This window comes from Saimiri boliviensis, chromosome 12 (assembly GCF_048565385.1).
Source record: "Saimiri boliviensis isolate mSaiBol1 chromosome 12, mSaiBol1.pri, whole genome shotgun sequence".
NCBI classification, from domain to species: Eukaryota; Metazoa; Chordata; class Mammalia; order Primates; family Cebidae; genus Saimiri; species Saimiri boliviensis.
The window spans coordinates 106,278,841-106,295,383 of NC_133460.1; the positions used below are offsets into that span (position 1 = coordinate 106,278,841).

Genomic DNA, 16,543 nt, shown 5'->3' on the forward strand with positions numbered 1-16,543 from the left:
AGCTCGTTCAAAGAGGGGGCAACTTGAGGAGACGCTCTGGCCGTGATATAACCATGTTAGTTAAGCATGGTTTAATTAACTCTGTTGGCATGACCAGTAAGCTGTGGTCTGTCTAGAGTGATGAAGCAGTTAAGAGGTAAGCGGAATTATTATTATTATTTTTTTGATGGCAAAATACTTTAGCTCCTTACAAAGCATACTTTTTAGGACTGGAAAATTGCTGTAACTGTTTAAAGATGGCTTTAAAATAGACTCCAGGCTCTGGAGTGTTCCAGAGCCAACGAAAGACTGTCTGTTTACTCCAGCAATGGCAGCAAAGGAAAGATTTGAAGAAGCAACTGGGCGAGCCCACGTGTCCTGCGAGGCTTGCCAATTGTTTTTCCAGCCTGCGATTTGGAAGTGGAAGGGGTAACTTTAGAAATGCATGCTGTTTTGCAGGGACGCCTGATGACACACAGGTCCTTTGGAATCCAGTAAGCAACAGAGCTTAAGACGTTGCTAAGATGGGGAACAGGAAGGGGAAATTCAAAGACACTAGGGAATGTGGCAAAAGCGAGAGCTCCAAGGGCGGAGGGTGCGTCCTTCAGTTTGTAGAAGTGGCCACCGGGCTAAATAAGAATAATCTATTTTTCATATACTCAACAAATATTTATGGACTGCCTCTCCTATGCCAAGAGCTATTCTGGGCATTAAATCTAGGCTCCTGCCACATTCTTCTCAAATGTCCAGTTGCTTTAGTTTCTTGGAGCATGGCAACATAATGGCAGAGACCATAAAGCAACAAGTTTCACAGTATGGTGAAGCAGGATAAGGCATGGACAAGAGCGCAGACTCTGGAGCCAAACCATCCCAGTCCAAATCCTGGCTCCACCACTTCCAAGCTGTGTGACCTTGGAAAAGTGGCTTAACTTCTCTGTGCTCGGTATTCTTAGCTATGCTATTGTGTTCTAAGGATTGAATGAGTTTAAATATGTAAAGCACTTCAAAGAGCGGTACTTGGCACGTAGAAAGTGTTCATAATAGGTTGCTGCTGTTGTAGCAGAAAGAATGCTCTGTAAATGTTGGGTGTCAGTATTCTTGTGGAAAGAGCATTGGACTTCAAGGTGGGAGACTTGCAGAGGGCAGAAGGCAGGCCTCTTTCTCATTAGGAAAATGGAAAACATTATTTTGCCTGCCTGGTATAGCTCACGGGGATTTTGTAAGAATCAGGTGGATGTCAAAGAGCTTTGAAAAGTGCAGCTTGCCATTCACACGGCTTGTTCTTTTCTAATTATTATTAGACAGTCTTGCTGTGTCACCGGGCTGGAGTTCACTGGCACAATCTCAGCCCACTGCAACCTCCACCTACCAGGTTCATGTGATTCTCCTGCCTCAGCCTCCTGAGTAACTGGGATTACAGGCCCGTGCCACCATGCCCAGCTAATTTTTGTATTTTTAATAGAGACGGGGTTTCCCCATGTTGGCCAGGATGGTCTTAATCTCTTGACCTCGTGATCTGATCTGCCTGCCTCAGCCTCCCAAAGTGCTGGAATTACAGGTGTGAGCCACCGTCCCCTGGCCTCACACAGATATTTCTGTTACTTTTATTTTAACTCCTCCATCCAGATAAGTTTCTGTTGAGGAGAACAAGTAGCCTTCTTGCAGATTAGCTTTCTATTAGAAAGAGAAGTGAGCTGAGAGCAGTGGCTCATGCCTGTAATCCCAGCACTTTCGGAGGCTGAGGCTGAGGTGGGTGGATCACCTGAGGTTGGGAGTCAGAGACCAGCCTGACCAACATGGAGAAACCCCGTCTCTACTAAAAAAAAAATCACAAAATTAGCTGAGCGTGGTGGCACATGCCTATAATCCCAGCTACTTGAGGGGCTGAGGCAGGAGATCGCTTGAACCAGGGAGGTGGAGGTTGCAGTGAGCCAAGATGACACCATTGCACTCCAGCCTGGGCAACAAGAACAAAACTCCGTTTCAAAAAAAAAAAAAAAAGAAAGAAAGAAAAAGTGGAGCTGAAAAAGGAGAGAGGACTGCCTTTTTGTCTTCTTCAAAGACAAATCCAAGCCCTTATAGTCAGTTGCCTGAAGAAATGTACACGTGGTCCCTTTCTCCCCTGGACTTAAGCTCTGTCTCCTTATTCCTTCTGTTGTTTGCATCTGTCTGGGCTGTTATTCACCTTCTTTCCAGAATTAATTTAAAGAAATCTTGCTCCTGGAATACTGGACACGAGATTTACCTGTTAAATTATTGGCAGAATATTTTCAGCAAGTCATGTGGTGATTGAAAGGGGAGCCTGGCCTCAGGTGTTAGGAGCTGAGGTTTGCATGGCAGTCAGACAAGTAGGAATTGGGTTAAAATTTCAAAAATGCAGGATCCTGATATAAAAATGCCACTCACTCTGTATTGTTAATCTTGAGTTATTATAGTAAAATGTGAGAATCATGCATTCAAAGATTTATGATGTCTAGATAAAGAATCTTGGCTGGGCATGGTGGCTCATGTTTGTAATCCCAGCACTTTGGGAGGCCGAGGTGGGTGGATCACTTGAGATCAGGAGTTCGAGACCAGCCTGGCCAATATGGTGAAACCCTGTCTCTACTAAAAATCCAAAAATTAACCAGACATGGTGGCATGTGCCTGTAGGCCCAGCTACTCAGGAGGCTGAGGCAGGAGAATTGCTTAAACCTGGGAGGCAGAGGTTGCAGTGAGCTGAGATTATGCCACTGCACTCCAACCTGGGCACCAGAGCGAGAGTCAGTCTCAAAAAAAAGAAATCTTTCTCTGAAGATGATTATAGAGTGTGAACTGAAGGCGATTGAAAGTTTCCATGGTCTTGACACAGTCCTATGGGAATGACTGTCCTTGGATGCACAGTTCAGGAGGCTGAGGCCCCTCGGGGCAGGGCAGGGGCACTCATTAAGGGATTGGCTCAGCCAGCATGGAGGTCAAGCCAACTCTGGGTCAGCAGCCTCCTCTTGTGTGAGGAATCATCCCCAGCTCCCTCTGCCTCCTTCAACACTGCCCCATGGGAGTGCTCAAACTTCCATGCCCTGTCCTGGCTCTGAGATCAGAGATAATTGTTTATGTCTAGATTCCACTGCTGTGTGGTCTTGGCGCAGTTACTAAACCTCTCAAAGCCTCAGCTCTAAAACAGGGACACAAATATCCATCTTTCTCATAAGACAGTTGTGCAAATTCAATGGCATAGTTTAGGAAAGATACTGGCCCAGTGCCTGGCATTAGTTCATGCTCAATAACAGGACCATTTAATGCCATTTGTTCATTTCGAGATGGAGTTTTTTCTCTTGTTGCCCAGGATGGAATGCAATGGTGTGATCTCGGCTTACCACAATCTCCACCTCCATGGCTGAAGCAATTCTCCTGCCTCAGCCTCCTGAGTAGCTGGGATTACAGGCATGCACTGCCACACCCACCTAATTTTGTACTTTCAGTAGAGATGCGGTTTCTCCACATTGGTCAGGCTGGTCTTGAATTCCTGACCTCAGGTGATCCACCTGCCTCGGCCTCCCAAAGTGCTGGGATTACAGGCGTGAACCACCGTGCCTGGCTGCTGTTGTTTTATTTCCCCCGCCTTCTGTCTTTCAGCTAAAACGAAGGCAAATTTTAGAACTATAGTATTCAAGTTAGCACTAGAATGTATGCGTGCCTGAGAGATGAAGTGTGTATCGCATTTCACCTTTGGACACAATGGGATGAACACAGATAGCCAACCACTCAGAGAAGTGCGCCAGGTAGGGGAACCCTAGCCAGAGCTAGCTTGCTCTTCAGGCTGGTGTCTGAAGGTCAAGGACTGCAGCCCATCCAACAAGTCTGACGGTCTCAACAGGTCCCCGAGTGCGGGCTAGGCAGATGGTTTGCTTTTACATGCGCTGCAGAAATGCCAAGATTAATGTACAAAGTTCCCAAGCTAGAGGTTGACAGAGTTTGATGGGTGGGGACTCTCCCTTCCTGGGAGACCTTGGAGGCTATCTTCACCCCCAGGCAGGAGCCATACCTACCATCCTCCTTGGGTGCCCTCTGTGTTCACACCCCTGCAGCCCTGGGGCTGGGGTCTGTCTCCCTAGACTGTGAGCAATGTGAGGGGAAGAATGGAGCCTTTTTAAAAACTTTCCTTTCTCCTTCCCTCCCTCCCTCCTTTCCTTCTTTCTTCCCTCCCTCCTCCCTTCCTCCCTCCTCCCTTCCTCCCTCCTCCCTTCCTCTCTTCTTCCCTTCCTTCTCTCCCTCCCTTTTTCTCTCTCTCTTCCTTTCCTTTCTTTCTCTCTCCCTCCCTCTTCCTTTCATTTCTTTCTTTCTTTTTTTTTTTTTTGAGACGGAGTTTCGCTCTTGTTACCCAGGCTGGAGTGCAATGGCGCGATCTCGGCTCACCGCAACCTCTGCCTCCTGGGTTCAGGCAATTCTCCTGCCTCAGCCTCCTGAGTAGCTGGGATTACAGGCACGCGCCACCATGCCCAGCTAATTTTTTTGTATTTTTAGTAGAGACGGGGTTTCACCATGTTGACCAGGATGGTCTCGATCTCTCGACCTCGTGATCCACCCGCCTCGGCCTCCCAAAGTGCTGGGATTACAGGCTTGAGCCACCGCGCCCAGCCTCCTTTCATTTCTTTTCCTTTCCTTTCCATTTCTATTTCCTTTTTTGTAGAGACAAGTTTCACCACGTTGCCCAGGCCGATCTCAAACTTCTGGGCTCAAGCAGTCCTCCCGCCTCAGCTTCCCAAAGTGCTGGGATTACAGGCAGGAGCCACGGCGCCTGGCTGGGGAAGCTGTTTCTAACTCACACAGTGGCATGATCTGCTCCCAGGCTACGCATTTGGCCCAGTGCCACCTTCTGATTTTCATGAAGGTGCCCACGGGCTAGGGAATGTCTGTCCTACAGATTTGCACTATCTGCTAGATTTGAGCAAAGGAGAAAGAAATGAGGTCTTGTGCTGTCTTCAAATGTGTGCTCCATGTAACATGAGTTGTGCGAGATGTTAAACTGCGGTACATAAACAAAGAGTCCTGTAGTCAAGAAATTCTGGCAAACTCTGAATTAAAATTCAGCAAGTTATTCTGCTGTAGAATTCAGAATCTTTGCCATGCTAACGTACACTGTGAATTTCTAAAAGAGGCCTGTATTATGCAGCACTTGTCAAAGGTGTTTGACCACGGAATACTTCGTTTTCCTCCAAGCTGATCTAGTGGTCTGGGGAATGCAGGCTGAGTTGCCAGTGACAGAAATTCAGCTGGTACCAGCTGAGGTGCAAAGGGGAAGTGCATGCGGCCCCTCATCACAGAGCCCCTGGACGGCTGGGGCACAATGAGGCCTCGGCTCCGACGGGCTGCTCCCTCCGCTTGGCACCTTGGCTTCTCTCTGCCTGCCAGCTCTGCTATATCTTGCTGTGGTTGCTTCTTCCATCACAGCTGGAAGCAAGGCTGCAGATGACTCCCGCACTCACCTTCTATAGAAACCCCACAACCAGAACCACTGTGATTCTTCAGGGAATCCCGCAGAAGGTCCTGGCTTGACCTGAGTGTCATGTACATTCCAGTGGGCGGGGACATGGGGCACTATGACTGGCATTTTCCATGAGAACCTCAGGGGGAGAGGGTATGTTCTTAAAAGAAGGCGGACCCCATCCCAGAACGAGGGGTATGTATTGTTTGGGGCAGGGGACACAGAGTCACTGCTGGGGAAACAAAATGAAAGACAATAAGCCAGGTGCTGTGGCTCATGCCTGTAATCCCAGCACTTTGGGAGGCCGAGGTGAGCAGATCACAAGGTCAGGAGTTTGAGACCAGCCTGGCCAATAGGCTGAAACGCTGTCTCTACTAAAAATACAAAAATTAGCTAGGTGGGTGCCTGTAGTCCCAGCTACTCGGGAGGCTGAGGCAGGAGAATCACTTGAACCTGGGGGCTGGAGGTTGCAGTGAGCTGAGATCACGCCACTGCACTCCAGCCTGATGACAGAGCAAGACTTCATCTCAAAAAAAGAAAAAGAAAAAGAAAAAGAAAAAGAAAAAGAAAGACAGTCGCTGCTTTGGGAAATACGGCTTGGGGTTTACAAAAGCCCTTTCCCATCTTCTTATTTTTATATTATACAAAATTAGCATCATTTAAATTGAGTTTTGTTTTTTAAAAATCTCATCTCTGTCCTGTGATTTAAAGTTTTGACTGAGCCTTATATTTTTGCATCCTGGTTTTAAAAATCAACTAGTCTGTATGGATATAGATTATAAAAACAACAACAACGAATCAACTAACCAGGGGACAAGCTGATCCTGGAAGCGAAAGAGAAGGTGACCAACTCTCAGAGTTGTTAGGATCCCAAGTGGTTGGGTCCAGATTTCTAAGGGTTCATCGTTTTCTTCTTTCAGTGAGTTTTATCCCTGGGTTTCCAGCTGAATTCTGGTATGTGAAGCCCTCAGGGGTGGAGGGAGGAAAATGAGCTTTCATTTCAGTAGTGTCACAAACAAATTGGACACTTTCAGCCTTCATTTAAATGGTTCCACTTCTCCTAGGGAGCAAGTGACCACAGAGTATGACAGGTGCCCCCATTTTGGTTTTCTTAGTTTCTTCTCTGAAGTATGAGAGCGGCAGCCACCTTTGCTTTGCTCCGCATGTATCCTCAAAGCCTAGCTCAGCGCTGCACATAGTAGGTGCTTCGTTGGATGGCAGAACAAGTGGATGACCTTACCTTGAATGCTGGGGTTGGCACACTGTTGATAAATGTTTTTGTGTTTTCAGAGACTCCTATCTGATTTCCTTTCCAATTTCTTTCTCCTGGCTCAGAGGACTTCATCAGCTCCGACCCCCAGGTCTGCGCAACCACCTGGGAACAGCCAAAATATAGAAAGGAAGCAGCAGGACACGTCCGGAAGCCCTGACCACAGAGACACGTCCAGGTAGGAGGCCGGCTCTGGAGGGCGCAGCTCATTGCCTGCTCCGGCATTAGCTTTCCCCCATTTGCTTTGGAAACTGGACCCTTAAACGCACGATATCGTCCTCAGTGGTGAGATGCTCCAAGCAGTGGTTTACAGACCTCTCTGACTGGCTGGGCCTGCATGATTGAAAAATTCGTCCTGTTTTCCTGCCCAGAGATGAAATTAGTAATTATAGACTTCAATTCCAGCCACACTCCAGCTTATCGTCATTGTCAGAACTTAAAATGGAAGACATCAAGGGTTTCCAGGGGTTTATCAGCATCTAATCTGTGGCTAAGTGGAGTCTGTATCCCAGTGTGGTGACCATTGAGGGCACTGGGCCGTGAAGCAGAGGACTGAGGGCACAATGACCAAAGCCACACAAGCCCTTCGTCCCAGGGAGGCTGGCAGATGAACCCCAGAAACCAACTGTGGCAGTGGGATGTGGCCAGTGCAGGGGTGGTCCATCAGCTACTGCCTTTTTTTTCTTTTTCTTTTCTTTTTTTTTTTTTTTTTTTTTTTTTTTGAGATGGAGTCTCACCCAGGCTGGAGTGCAGTGGCACAATCTTGGCTCACTACAACCTCTGCCTCCCTGGTTTCAAGCGATTCTCCTGCCTCAGCCTCCCAAGTAGCTGGGATTACAGGTGCCTTCCACCATGCCCAGCTAATTTTCGTATTTTTAATAGACACAGTATTTCACCATGTTGGCCAGGCTGGTCTCGAACTCCTCACTTCAGGTGATCCACCTGTCGCGGCCTCCCAAAGTGCTGGGACTACAGGTGTGAGCCACTGTGCCCAGCCGGTCACTGGCTCTTGTTATGAGCCACAGCCAGGCCCTAGGGCTCCCTGATGGGACTCTCTCCTGGACATCTCCCCGTGTAGCCCCCACAGTCATAGTTTTGGGGGATACACAGCAGTAGTCCAGCAGACTCGAGCACCTGGTGTCCAGCATGAACACACACCAGGAATGCTGGGGCCACTTAATAACTGCTTGTGGGTTCTACTCACAAACGGGCCGTGGAATTGGTGAGAAAAACCCTCCTGAACAATTGGAGTCCAGCTCCCAGGAGTCTGTCGTGACAGGCTTTACAGGAAACAAATGAACAGGAATACTATGGAACAAAAATGCAAAATTGAATGATCAGCCCGTCATAGACAATGAAACGTTGGGTCACATTCTACTTCATAGCTTTTCAAAACCTTGACTCGAAGTGACATTTTTTTGCTTTGGGTAAGTAAGAGCAACCCCTGGTGGCAGGAATTTCCATGCTGGGGTCATTATTTTCTGGGTGGCTTGTGCAATGTGGCTTTCCAGAGGAGGCACTTGGGGCATCTCGGCAGGAGCTCTGGATTTCTTTAGGGGAAAGGCAATCAGATAGGGCAGTGTGTTTTTTGCTGAGGGAATCAGAGAATGATGTCTCAAACAGCATCTTTGATCTCTCTTCTCTGCTAAAGATGGTGCCTCCTTTACCTCCCCAGACCCCCATGGCTGTTCCATTTCTATGAACTTTTCATCAGGGTCACAGGACAAAGGTTTAGTCTTTGGTTCTAATGAGACCTCTAAATTGGCTCCAGATGACTATGAAACTAGCGAACGGATTTGTCTTTTCTGGAATCCCACACAAGGGAAGCCACTCTGGCTGAGGCCCGGGCTCCAGCCCTTCTCTCTCCCTCCTGGTGAGGTCTGGGAATCGCTCGAGGCCTGCGTCACAGCTGGACTGAAGAGTAGCAGCAGCTCGAAGGGCTTTTGTTGCTTGTTCCCCAGCTTTAGTCAATTATTATTTTTCCCTGTAAGAATGGTGTCTCATTGGCATGCAAATTGAGTATAAAAAAGGTGCCTTCTGATTAGGCACAGTGGCTCACACCTGTAATCCCAACACTTTGGGACGCCGAGGCAGGCGGATCACAAGGTCAGGAGATCGAGACCATCCTGACCAACATGGTGAAACCCCGTCTCTACTAAAAATACAAGAGTTAGCTGGGTGTGGTAGCACGTGCCTGTAATCCCATCTACCCGGGAGGCTGAGGCAGGAGAATCACTTGAGCCTGGGAGTTGGAGGTTGTGGTGAGCCGAGATCGCACCACTGCACTCCAGCCTGGATGACAGAGGGATACTCAATCTCAAAAAATAAAAAAAAGAGTTTCCTTCCAAGAACGTGCTCAAAAAAGCAGCTTGTTGTTCAGAATTAAAAACATGACTCTCCTCCATAAATGTGTGTCTATAGTGCAGGGCCCTGTACTGACTCTGAAACCATCTATCAAGAAGGAACAGGCTCCCCTACTCTGCAAGGGCTGACAGTGAGTCCAGTAGCGAGTCCAGTCCTGAGTCCATCGCTCCTGACTGAGCAGGGTCCTGTGTGCAGTTTTAGTGAGTCACCCGTCCTTAGCATCACCAAGAAAGATAAAGAGCATTTAGCGTTCATTTCAATATGGGTGCCAGCACTGTGCCAAATGCTCTGTGTGAGCAATAGATCATTGCATTTTTTTTTTTTTTTTTTTTTTTTTGAGACAGAGTCTCACTCTGTTGCAGGCTGGAGTGCAGTGGCACAATCTCAGCTCACTGCAACATCTGACTTCCTGGTTCAAGCGATTCTCCTGCCTCAGTCTCCCAAGTAACTAGGATTACAGGCACATGCCACCAGGCCCAGCTAAGTTTTGTATTTTTAGTGGAGATGGGGTTTTACCAAGTTGGTCAGGATGGTCTTGATCTCCTGACCTAGTGATCCGCCTGCCTTGGCCTCCCAAAGTGCTGGGATTACAGGCGTGAGCCACTGCCCCTGGCCTTGTTGCATTTTTTAAAAAATGTATTCAGTTCTGATCCTGAGTCCTTACTCTGCCAGGCTGGTGAGTATCCCCAGGGTATTAGTCCATTTTCACACTGCTGATAAGGACGTACCTAAGACTGGGCAATTCACAAAGAAAAGAGGTTTAATGAAGAACTCACAGTTCCCCGTGGCTGGGGAGGCCTCACAATCGTGGCAGAAGGCAAGGAGGAGCAAGTCACATCTTATGTGGATGGCAGCAGGCAAAGAAAAGAGAGCTGGTGCAGGGAGTTGAAGACCAGCCCCCATGACTCAATCACCTCCCACTGGGTCCCTCCGGCAACACGTGGGAATTCAAGATGAGATTTGGGTGGGGACACGACCAAACCATATCACCCAGGGCAGCTATCCTTCAGACTGCCCTCTCCAGAGCCTGCTGCATCGAGGCCATCATCCATTCCCTCCCTAACCCCAGTACCTTCCCTGTGATACCAGTGACCACCGTGCTGCTCCTCTGCCACTGCAGGCAGGAAGAAGTCTTTGGTGAGGCTTTGGGGGCCCCTTGGCTGTTTCCTCGACCACCCTCCCTGCTTATTCCTCTCTGAGCGCAAGGACATGGTCTAGAGGTAGAGAGGGACTCTCAGAGATTCCCCGCTGCCCAGGGCCCTTCCTCTCCACCGTCGGGCGCATTGACCTTGAGGCATCTATCCCTTGGCCTCATTGTACAACCGGCATTTTCTCTTCGGAGGATGTAAGCATTTACAAAAGGTGGGAAGATCCATTGACCTGCAACTCTTTCTGTTTTCTACTCGGAAAAACTCCAGAAGCAGAAAACACAGAAGGGCTTGCAGTGGCCACCTGCTGGGCATGGAGCGAGGGAAGGAATAGGGAGAATGCACGAGTTATATTCCCGAAGGTCCCTCTGCCCAGGCATTGTCTCCACTCTACAGATGAGGAAGCTGGGGTTTGGAGCATGATGTAATCTACCTTAGAAGTAGAAAGTCCATTGTTTCTCCTTGAGGCTCTTCCCTCCCTCCAAATTATGCTAGAACATGGGTTTTACACATCCCCAAAGCAGGTAAGTTCTTCAATAGGAAGAGTGTGGGGTCCCATCAGTTCAGCTGCCTTGCTTTGCGATTGCCACGTGGTGTCGCTGTTGTAACTTAGCCCAGCATAGTTCAACTGCCCAGTGTCTGGGACGTGCCTTCCTGATGACCATCCCTGCGCAGGCTCCTGGGTTCTTGAGGGAGAATGAACCCAGCCTCCTGGGGTGAGGCTTAACCCCAGTAGTACCTCTTTCTGCTCAGTAGTGTCCACACCAGCACAGCTGACCTGGATGTCCAGTTTGGTCCTGGGTCCACCCTCCTTGGATATCACCAACCAGTGACTGAACAGCTTTTTCCTCTGGCCAGATAATGACACTTTAATATTACATTGTACCAGAGGAAATTGCCATTTAGGTAGGTCAAAAATGGTTGGACATTGGCCATTTCCTGTGCTCCCATGTCATACTTGCTCCTTCTTCCGAGGAAGGCCAAAGACGGTATTTCAGAGACGACTGCCTTTTCTCAGGGAGTGAGACTCAGGCAGGGAGTGCCCCTGAGTGATTCCTAGCTGAATTCCTGGAGCCTTTGATTACTGACCACAGTGCATAGGCTCCCAGCAATGGCAACTGACACAAGACCAAGCAAATTTTCCAAACAAGGCTTTGTGAGGGGCTTATGTTTGAACACAAAGGAGATAGCACTGGAGCAGAGTTCTCCAGCTGGCTCCCCGAGGACAGGTCTTTTTGGTGTTTTAAGAAGGGTGGGCCAGGTGTGGTGGCCTCTACTCCCAGCCCTTTGGGAGGCCAAGGCTGGCGGGTGGATTGCTTGAGCTCAGGCATTCGAGACCAGCTTGGGCAACACGGTGAAACCCCGTCTCTACCGAGATATAAAAAATTAGCTGGGCATGGAGGCATGCGCCTGTAGTCCCAGCTACCTGGTAGGCTGAGGCAGGCTCAGAGGCAGGAGAATTGCTTGAACTCCAGAAGTGGAGGTTGCAGTGAGCTGAGATAAGGCCACTGCCCTCCAGCCTGGGTGACAGAGCAAGACTCCATCTCCAAAACATGTGTGGAGGAGAGCACAGAGTGCACACGCAGTGAAAGAGCATGTTAGGCCATCTATTGCATGATCAAAAGATGGCAGAGATGCAGTGACATGGATGGAGCTGGAGGTCATTATCCTTAGTAAACTAACACAGGAACAGAAAACCAAACACTGCATGTTTCCACTTATAAGTGGGAGCCAAATGATGAGAACACATGGACACACAGAGGGGAACAACACACACTGGGGCCTGTGGGAGGGAGGAAGCTGGGAGGAGGCCGAGGATCAGGAAAACTAACTGATAGCACTAGGCTTCATACCTGGGCGATGAAATAATCTCTACGACAAACCCCCATGACATGAGTACACCTACGTAACAAACCCGCACGTGTACCCCTGAACTTAAAATGAAAGTCTTTAAAACAAAACCCAAAAAATGGCAGATAAGTTCCGCCTGGGTGGGGATTTTAGTATTATAATGAGGCAAGGGGTGAAGATGGGTCATTCTTCTGGACTTGCACGCCTGCGGGCAGTAGGGTTCACTCCCTTGAGTAAGATGATGGTGAAATGCTGCTTACCTTAGCTTCTTCAAGGTCTCTTGGTCAACAAAGATGGCGCCAGATGGGGTATGCAAGGTCTGGTAGAGTCAGGACGGGGGCCAAGTCCCATCCATACCCTGTCTCTCTTTGTCACCGAATGAAGGAGAGTGGAAACTTAACAGCCTGGAGTCTTGGCTGTTATCTGATGGTTCTCAAATGAGTGGGCATCAAGATCACCTGCAAGGCTGATTAAGACACAGACTGCTGGGCCTCACCTCCAGAGGGGTTGATGCAGCTGGTCTGTGGTGAGGCCTGGGAATCACTTGAACCTGGGAGGTGGAGGTTGCACTTCTGGGTGGTATAGAGGCTCTGAAAGGTGCCCCGCAGGTGTCAAGTTAGACAGTAACAGGGAACGTAGCTACTTGAGATTAGATCTGTGGTTCTCTTTTTTTTTTTTGAGATGGAGTTTCGCTCTTGTTACTCAGGCTGGAGTGTAATGGCGCGATCTCAGCTCACCGCAACCTCCGCCTCCTGGGTTCAGGCACTTCTCCTGCCGCAGCCTCCTAAGTAGCTGGGATTACAGGCACGCGCCACCACGCCTCAGCCTCCCGAGTAGCTGGGATTACAGCATGCACCACCACGCCTGGCAAAGTTTTGTATTTTTAGTAGAGACGGGGTTTCACCATGTTGGCCAGCATGGTCTCAATCTCTTGACCTCATGATCTGCCTTCCTCAGCTTCTTAAAGTGCTGGGATTACAGGCCTGAGTCACCTTGCCCAGCTGGCTGCAACCCTTTATAAGAAATAAAGCTTTCCTCCCCAAATTTATGAAGCTCGTGATTCTTCAGTTGGCAAGAAGATGTTAAGGTTCTGGACCAAGAACCCAAAAGAAAGATCCAACATTAGGTACTGGGACATCTAAAGTGAGAGCTAGGCTGAGGTGTGCCACCTGGCCTGGCCCTCTGTTTTTAATACACACACCAGGTGATTCTTCTGAGCAGGGGAATTTAAGGAATGGTGAACTATTGCCAGGACCACCCTAACAGAATTGCCTGGAGCAGGCATCCCCAAACTACGGCCCCCTGAGGCCACTTATCTGCGCACCCCCCGCCACCCCGCCGCACTTCAGGAAGGGGCGCCTCTTTCATTGGTGGTCAGTGAGAGGAGCACAGTATGTGGTGGCCCTCCAACGGTCTGAGGGACAGTGAACTGGCCCCCTGTGTAAAAAGTTTGGGGATGCCTGGCCTGGAGTATCACTGAAAGTACCTATTTCCTGACCAACCCCCACCCCACTACTTGAAGAGAGTGAACCAGTAGATTTAGGATGAGACCTCTAAATCTGTGTTTATAATAAGAATCCCATGCAAGTCTCATGAGAAAGAAAGTTTGGGAGATACTCACTAGGGTTCACCCCAGGCCATAAGGATAGCTAACTTTTGTTTGCACTTTGGATAATTCTCATACAGACCCATGCCCCTCTCCTGTTCTCTCTTCAATTTTTTTTTTCTTTTAACAAGTATTTATTGGCACCTATTCTGTGCCTGCTCCTGTGCTAGGTGGTGAGGATGCAGCCGGCAGCACGCCCCTGAGCTCCAGTGGATAAATCACTGTAGTTGAGTCAGACACGAGCAGGGAAACAAATAGAACAGAGACACTTCTGGGTGGTATAGAGGTTCTGAAAGGTGCCCCGCAGGTGTCAAGTTAGACAGTAACAGGCAACGTAGCTAGTAGCTACTTGAGATTAGATCTGTGGTTCTTGGCTCACCGCAACCTCTGCTTCCTGGGTTCAGGCAATTCTCCTGGCTCAGCCTCCTGAGTAGCTGGGATTACAGGCACGCGCCACCATGCCCAGCTAATTTTTTGTATTTTTAGTAGAGATGGGGTTTCACCGTTGACAAAGATAGTCTCGATCTCTTGACCTTGCGATCTACCCGCCTCGGCCTCCCAAAGTGCTGGGATTACAGGTTTGAGCCACCACACCTGGCCCAGATCTGTGATTCTCAAAGTGGGGTTTGTGGTCCAGTGGCCTCAGCGTCACCTGAGAATTTCTTAGAAATGCAAAATTTGGGGCCCCGCTCCTACTCACGGAACTGGAAACCCAGGGTGGGGCCCAGTGATCTGTGTTTTGACAAGCCCAGGGATTCTGGCACCCCTAAGCTTTAAGAAGCACTGGATTAGATGGCCAGAGAAGGAGGTGATATGGTAACTGAATCTGGAATGACGAAAAGGAGGCAGACACGGAGAACCCAGGTGACCAGGCATTCCAGGTGGAGGGACAGGCAACGGAAAGGGCCTGAGGAGGAAGAATTCCATGCTTTAGAGGAACAGGTGACCACTGAGACAGTGAGAGGTGGCGAGGTGGGCAGCGGCCTGGTCAGCCAAGCCCGGCCCCTGAAGGCCGTGGTGAGGAACTTGAATTTCCTTCTCGTGCTGAGGATGCAAGCAAGATCGGGAGCCAGACGGTCAAAGAAGGGGTCCCAGTAAAGCCCCAGACAAAGCCCCAGGCAAGATGTGGTGGTACCTGGAACTAGGGCAGTTTTCTCAACCTAGTTTTTATTGCCACTCACTCCTGGCTGCCTGCAAGGAACCTGGAGTCATTTCCTCTCCACTGCCCTTCCCGCTCCAAGAAAGTTTAGTAGCACAGGAATGCTGTATGTGTTTCTGTGCTACGGCCTTCGAGGCCACTGACTTGTAATATCTAAGGCGCTTTTCACCTCTCAAGAACCAATTTTCACCCCACCTGGGGATGGTCTTGACCCACTGAGGGTGCATGGACTGAGGTGACACCAGCGAAGGTGGAGAACATGTGAGCGGCTTTCCATATTTCAGATATTTTGGAGCTAGAGATGCCAGGACTTGCTGATAGATTGGACTGAGAAGGAAGGAGAAAAGAGGCCGGGCCTGGTGGCTCATGCCTGTAATCCCAGCACTTTGGGAGGCCAAGGCGGGTGGATCAACTGAGGCCAGGAGTCTGAGACCAGCCTCGCCAACATGGTGAAACCCTGTCTCAACTAAAAATACAAAAATTAGCTGGGCGTAGTGGCGCATGCCTGTAGTCCCAGCTACTCGGGAGGCTGAGGCAGGAGAACCACTTGAACCGTGGAGGTGGAGGTTGCAATGAGCCAAGATCACACCAATGAACTCAGGGCTGGGTGACAGAGACTCCATCTCAAAAAAAAAAAAAAAAAAAAAAAGAAGAAAAAAAAGGAGGGAGAAACGAATCAAGGAAGATTCCTGAAGCTTGGGCTTGAGCAACTGGGCAGGTGGGACCATGTGCTCAGATGCGGAAAAACACTAAGGTCAGGCGTGTCTACCGAGTTCTGCAGCTACAGAGCTGGGCTCCAGGAGGAAATCCTCAATCCCCTGGGTGCCAGGGGAAGCTAGCAGGATGCAGTGCCGACCATCACAGACCCGGGCTTGTGCTGGGGGAATCCCAGGAGGGCCTGGCATCTCTGAGAGAAAAGCACAGTTCTCCATTCTGCTTCAGGGACGGCTCATTTCTGGCTCCATGCCCAGCTCCTTAGTACCCCAGCCTTTTTGGAGGGCAGGTGTTTTAGTCCATTTAATAAACACAGCCCACTGCCCACTACAGGTCAAGCTCTGGGCTGGACTAGAGGTACAAAGATGAGCAAGATGTCCAGTCCAGTCTAGAGAAAGGCATGCAAGGCCGGGCATGGTGGCTCATGCCTGTAATCCCAGCACTTTGGAAGGCCGAGGCAGGCAGATCACAAGGTCAGGAGTTCGAGACCAACTTGGCCAATATGGTGAAATCTCGTCTCTACTGAAAATACAAAAACTGGCTGGGCATGGTGGCAGGCAGCCTCCCAGCTGCTCAGGAGGCTGAGGCAGGAGAATCACTTGAACCCCGAAGGTGGAGGTTGCAGTGAGCTGAGATCGCACTACTGCACTCCAGCATGGGCAATAGAGGGAGCCACTGTCTGAAAAAAAAAGGCATGCAAATGAATAATTATAGAACAAGCTAAATGCCATAGGTGGAGTCTCTGGGAGCACAGGGGTGAGGAGAGAGGGGCTAGCTCTGCTGTGGAGAACCAGGGGAGGTTTCTTGGAGCTGGGTCTTCAAAACTGAGTAAAAGTAGAGGATTATGGGAAAAGACCATCCTAGGCAGAGAACCCCTGTCATTACTGTAGATCCATAGGAAACAGGATGTTAGAAGGACTAGACACATAGACTTTAGGACACTTCAGAGCTTCTTTACATCTGGGAGGCAGGAGACAGAATAATATTA

At 49.4% G+C, this 16,543-nt stretch overlaps 1 protein-coding gene across 20 annotated transcripts in view; it reads left to right on the plus strand.

The window, feature by feature from the left end:
* TACC2 (transforming acidic coiled-coil containing protein 2) overlaps positions 1-16,543 on the plus strand; it is a 254,931-nt gene that overhangs the window by 49,998 nt on the left and 188,390 nt on the right. For all 20 annotated transcript variants that reach the window (XM_074383022.1, XM_074383003.1, XM_074383020.1 and 17 more), the window contains one exon: positions 6,779-6,891. In XM_074383022.1, the coding sequence (XP_074239123.1) occupies positions 6,779-6,891 (113 nt within the window). The remainder of the gene's footprint in view (positions 1-6,778; positions 6,892-16,543) is intronic.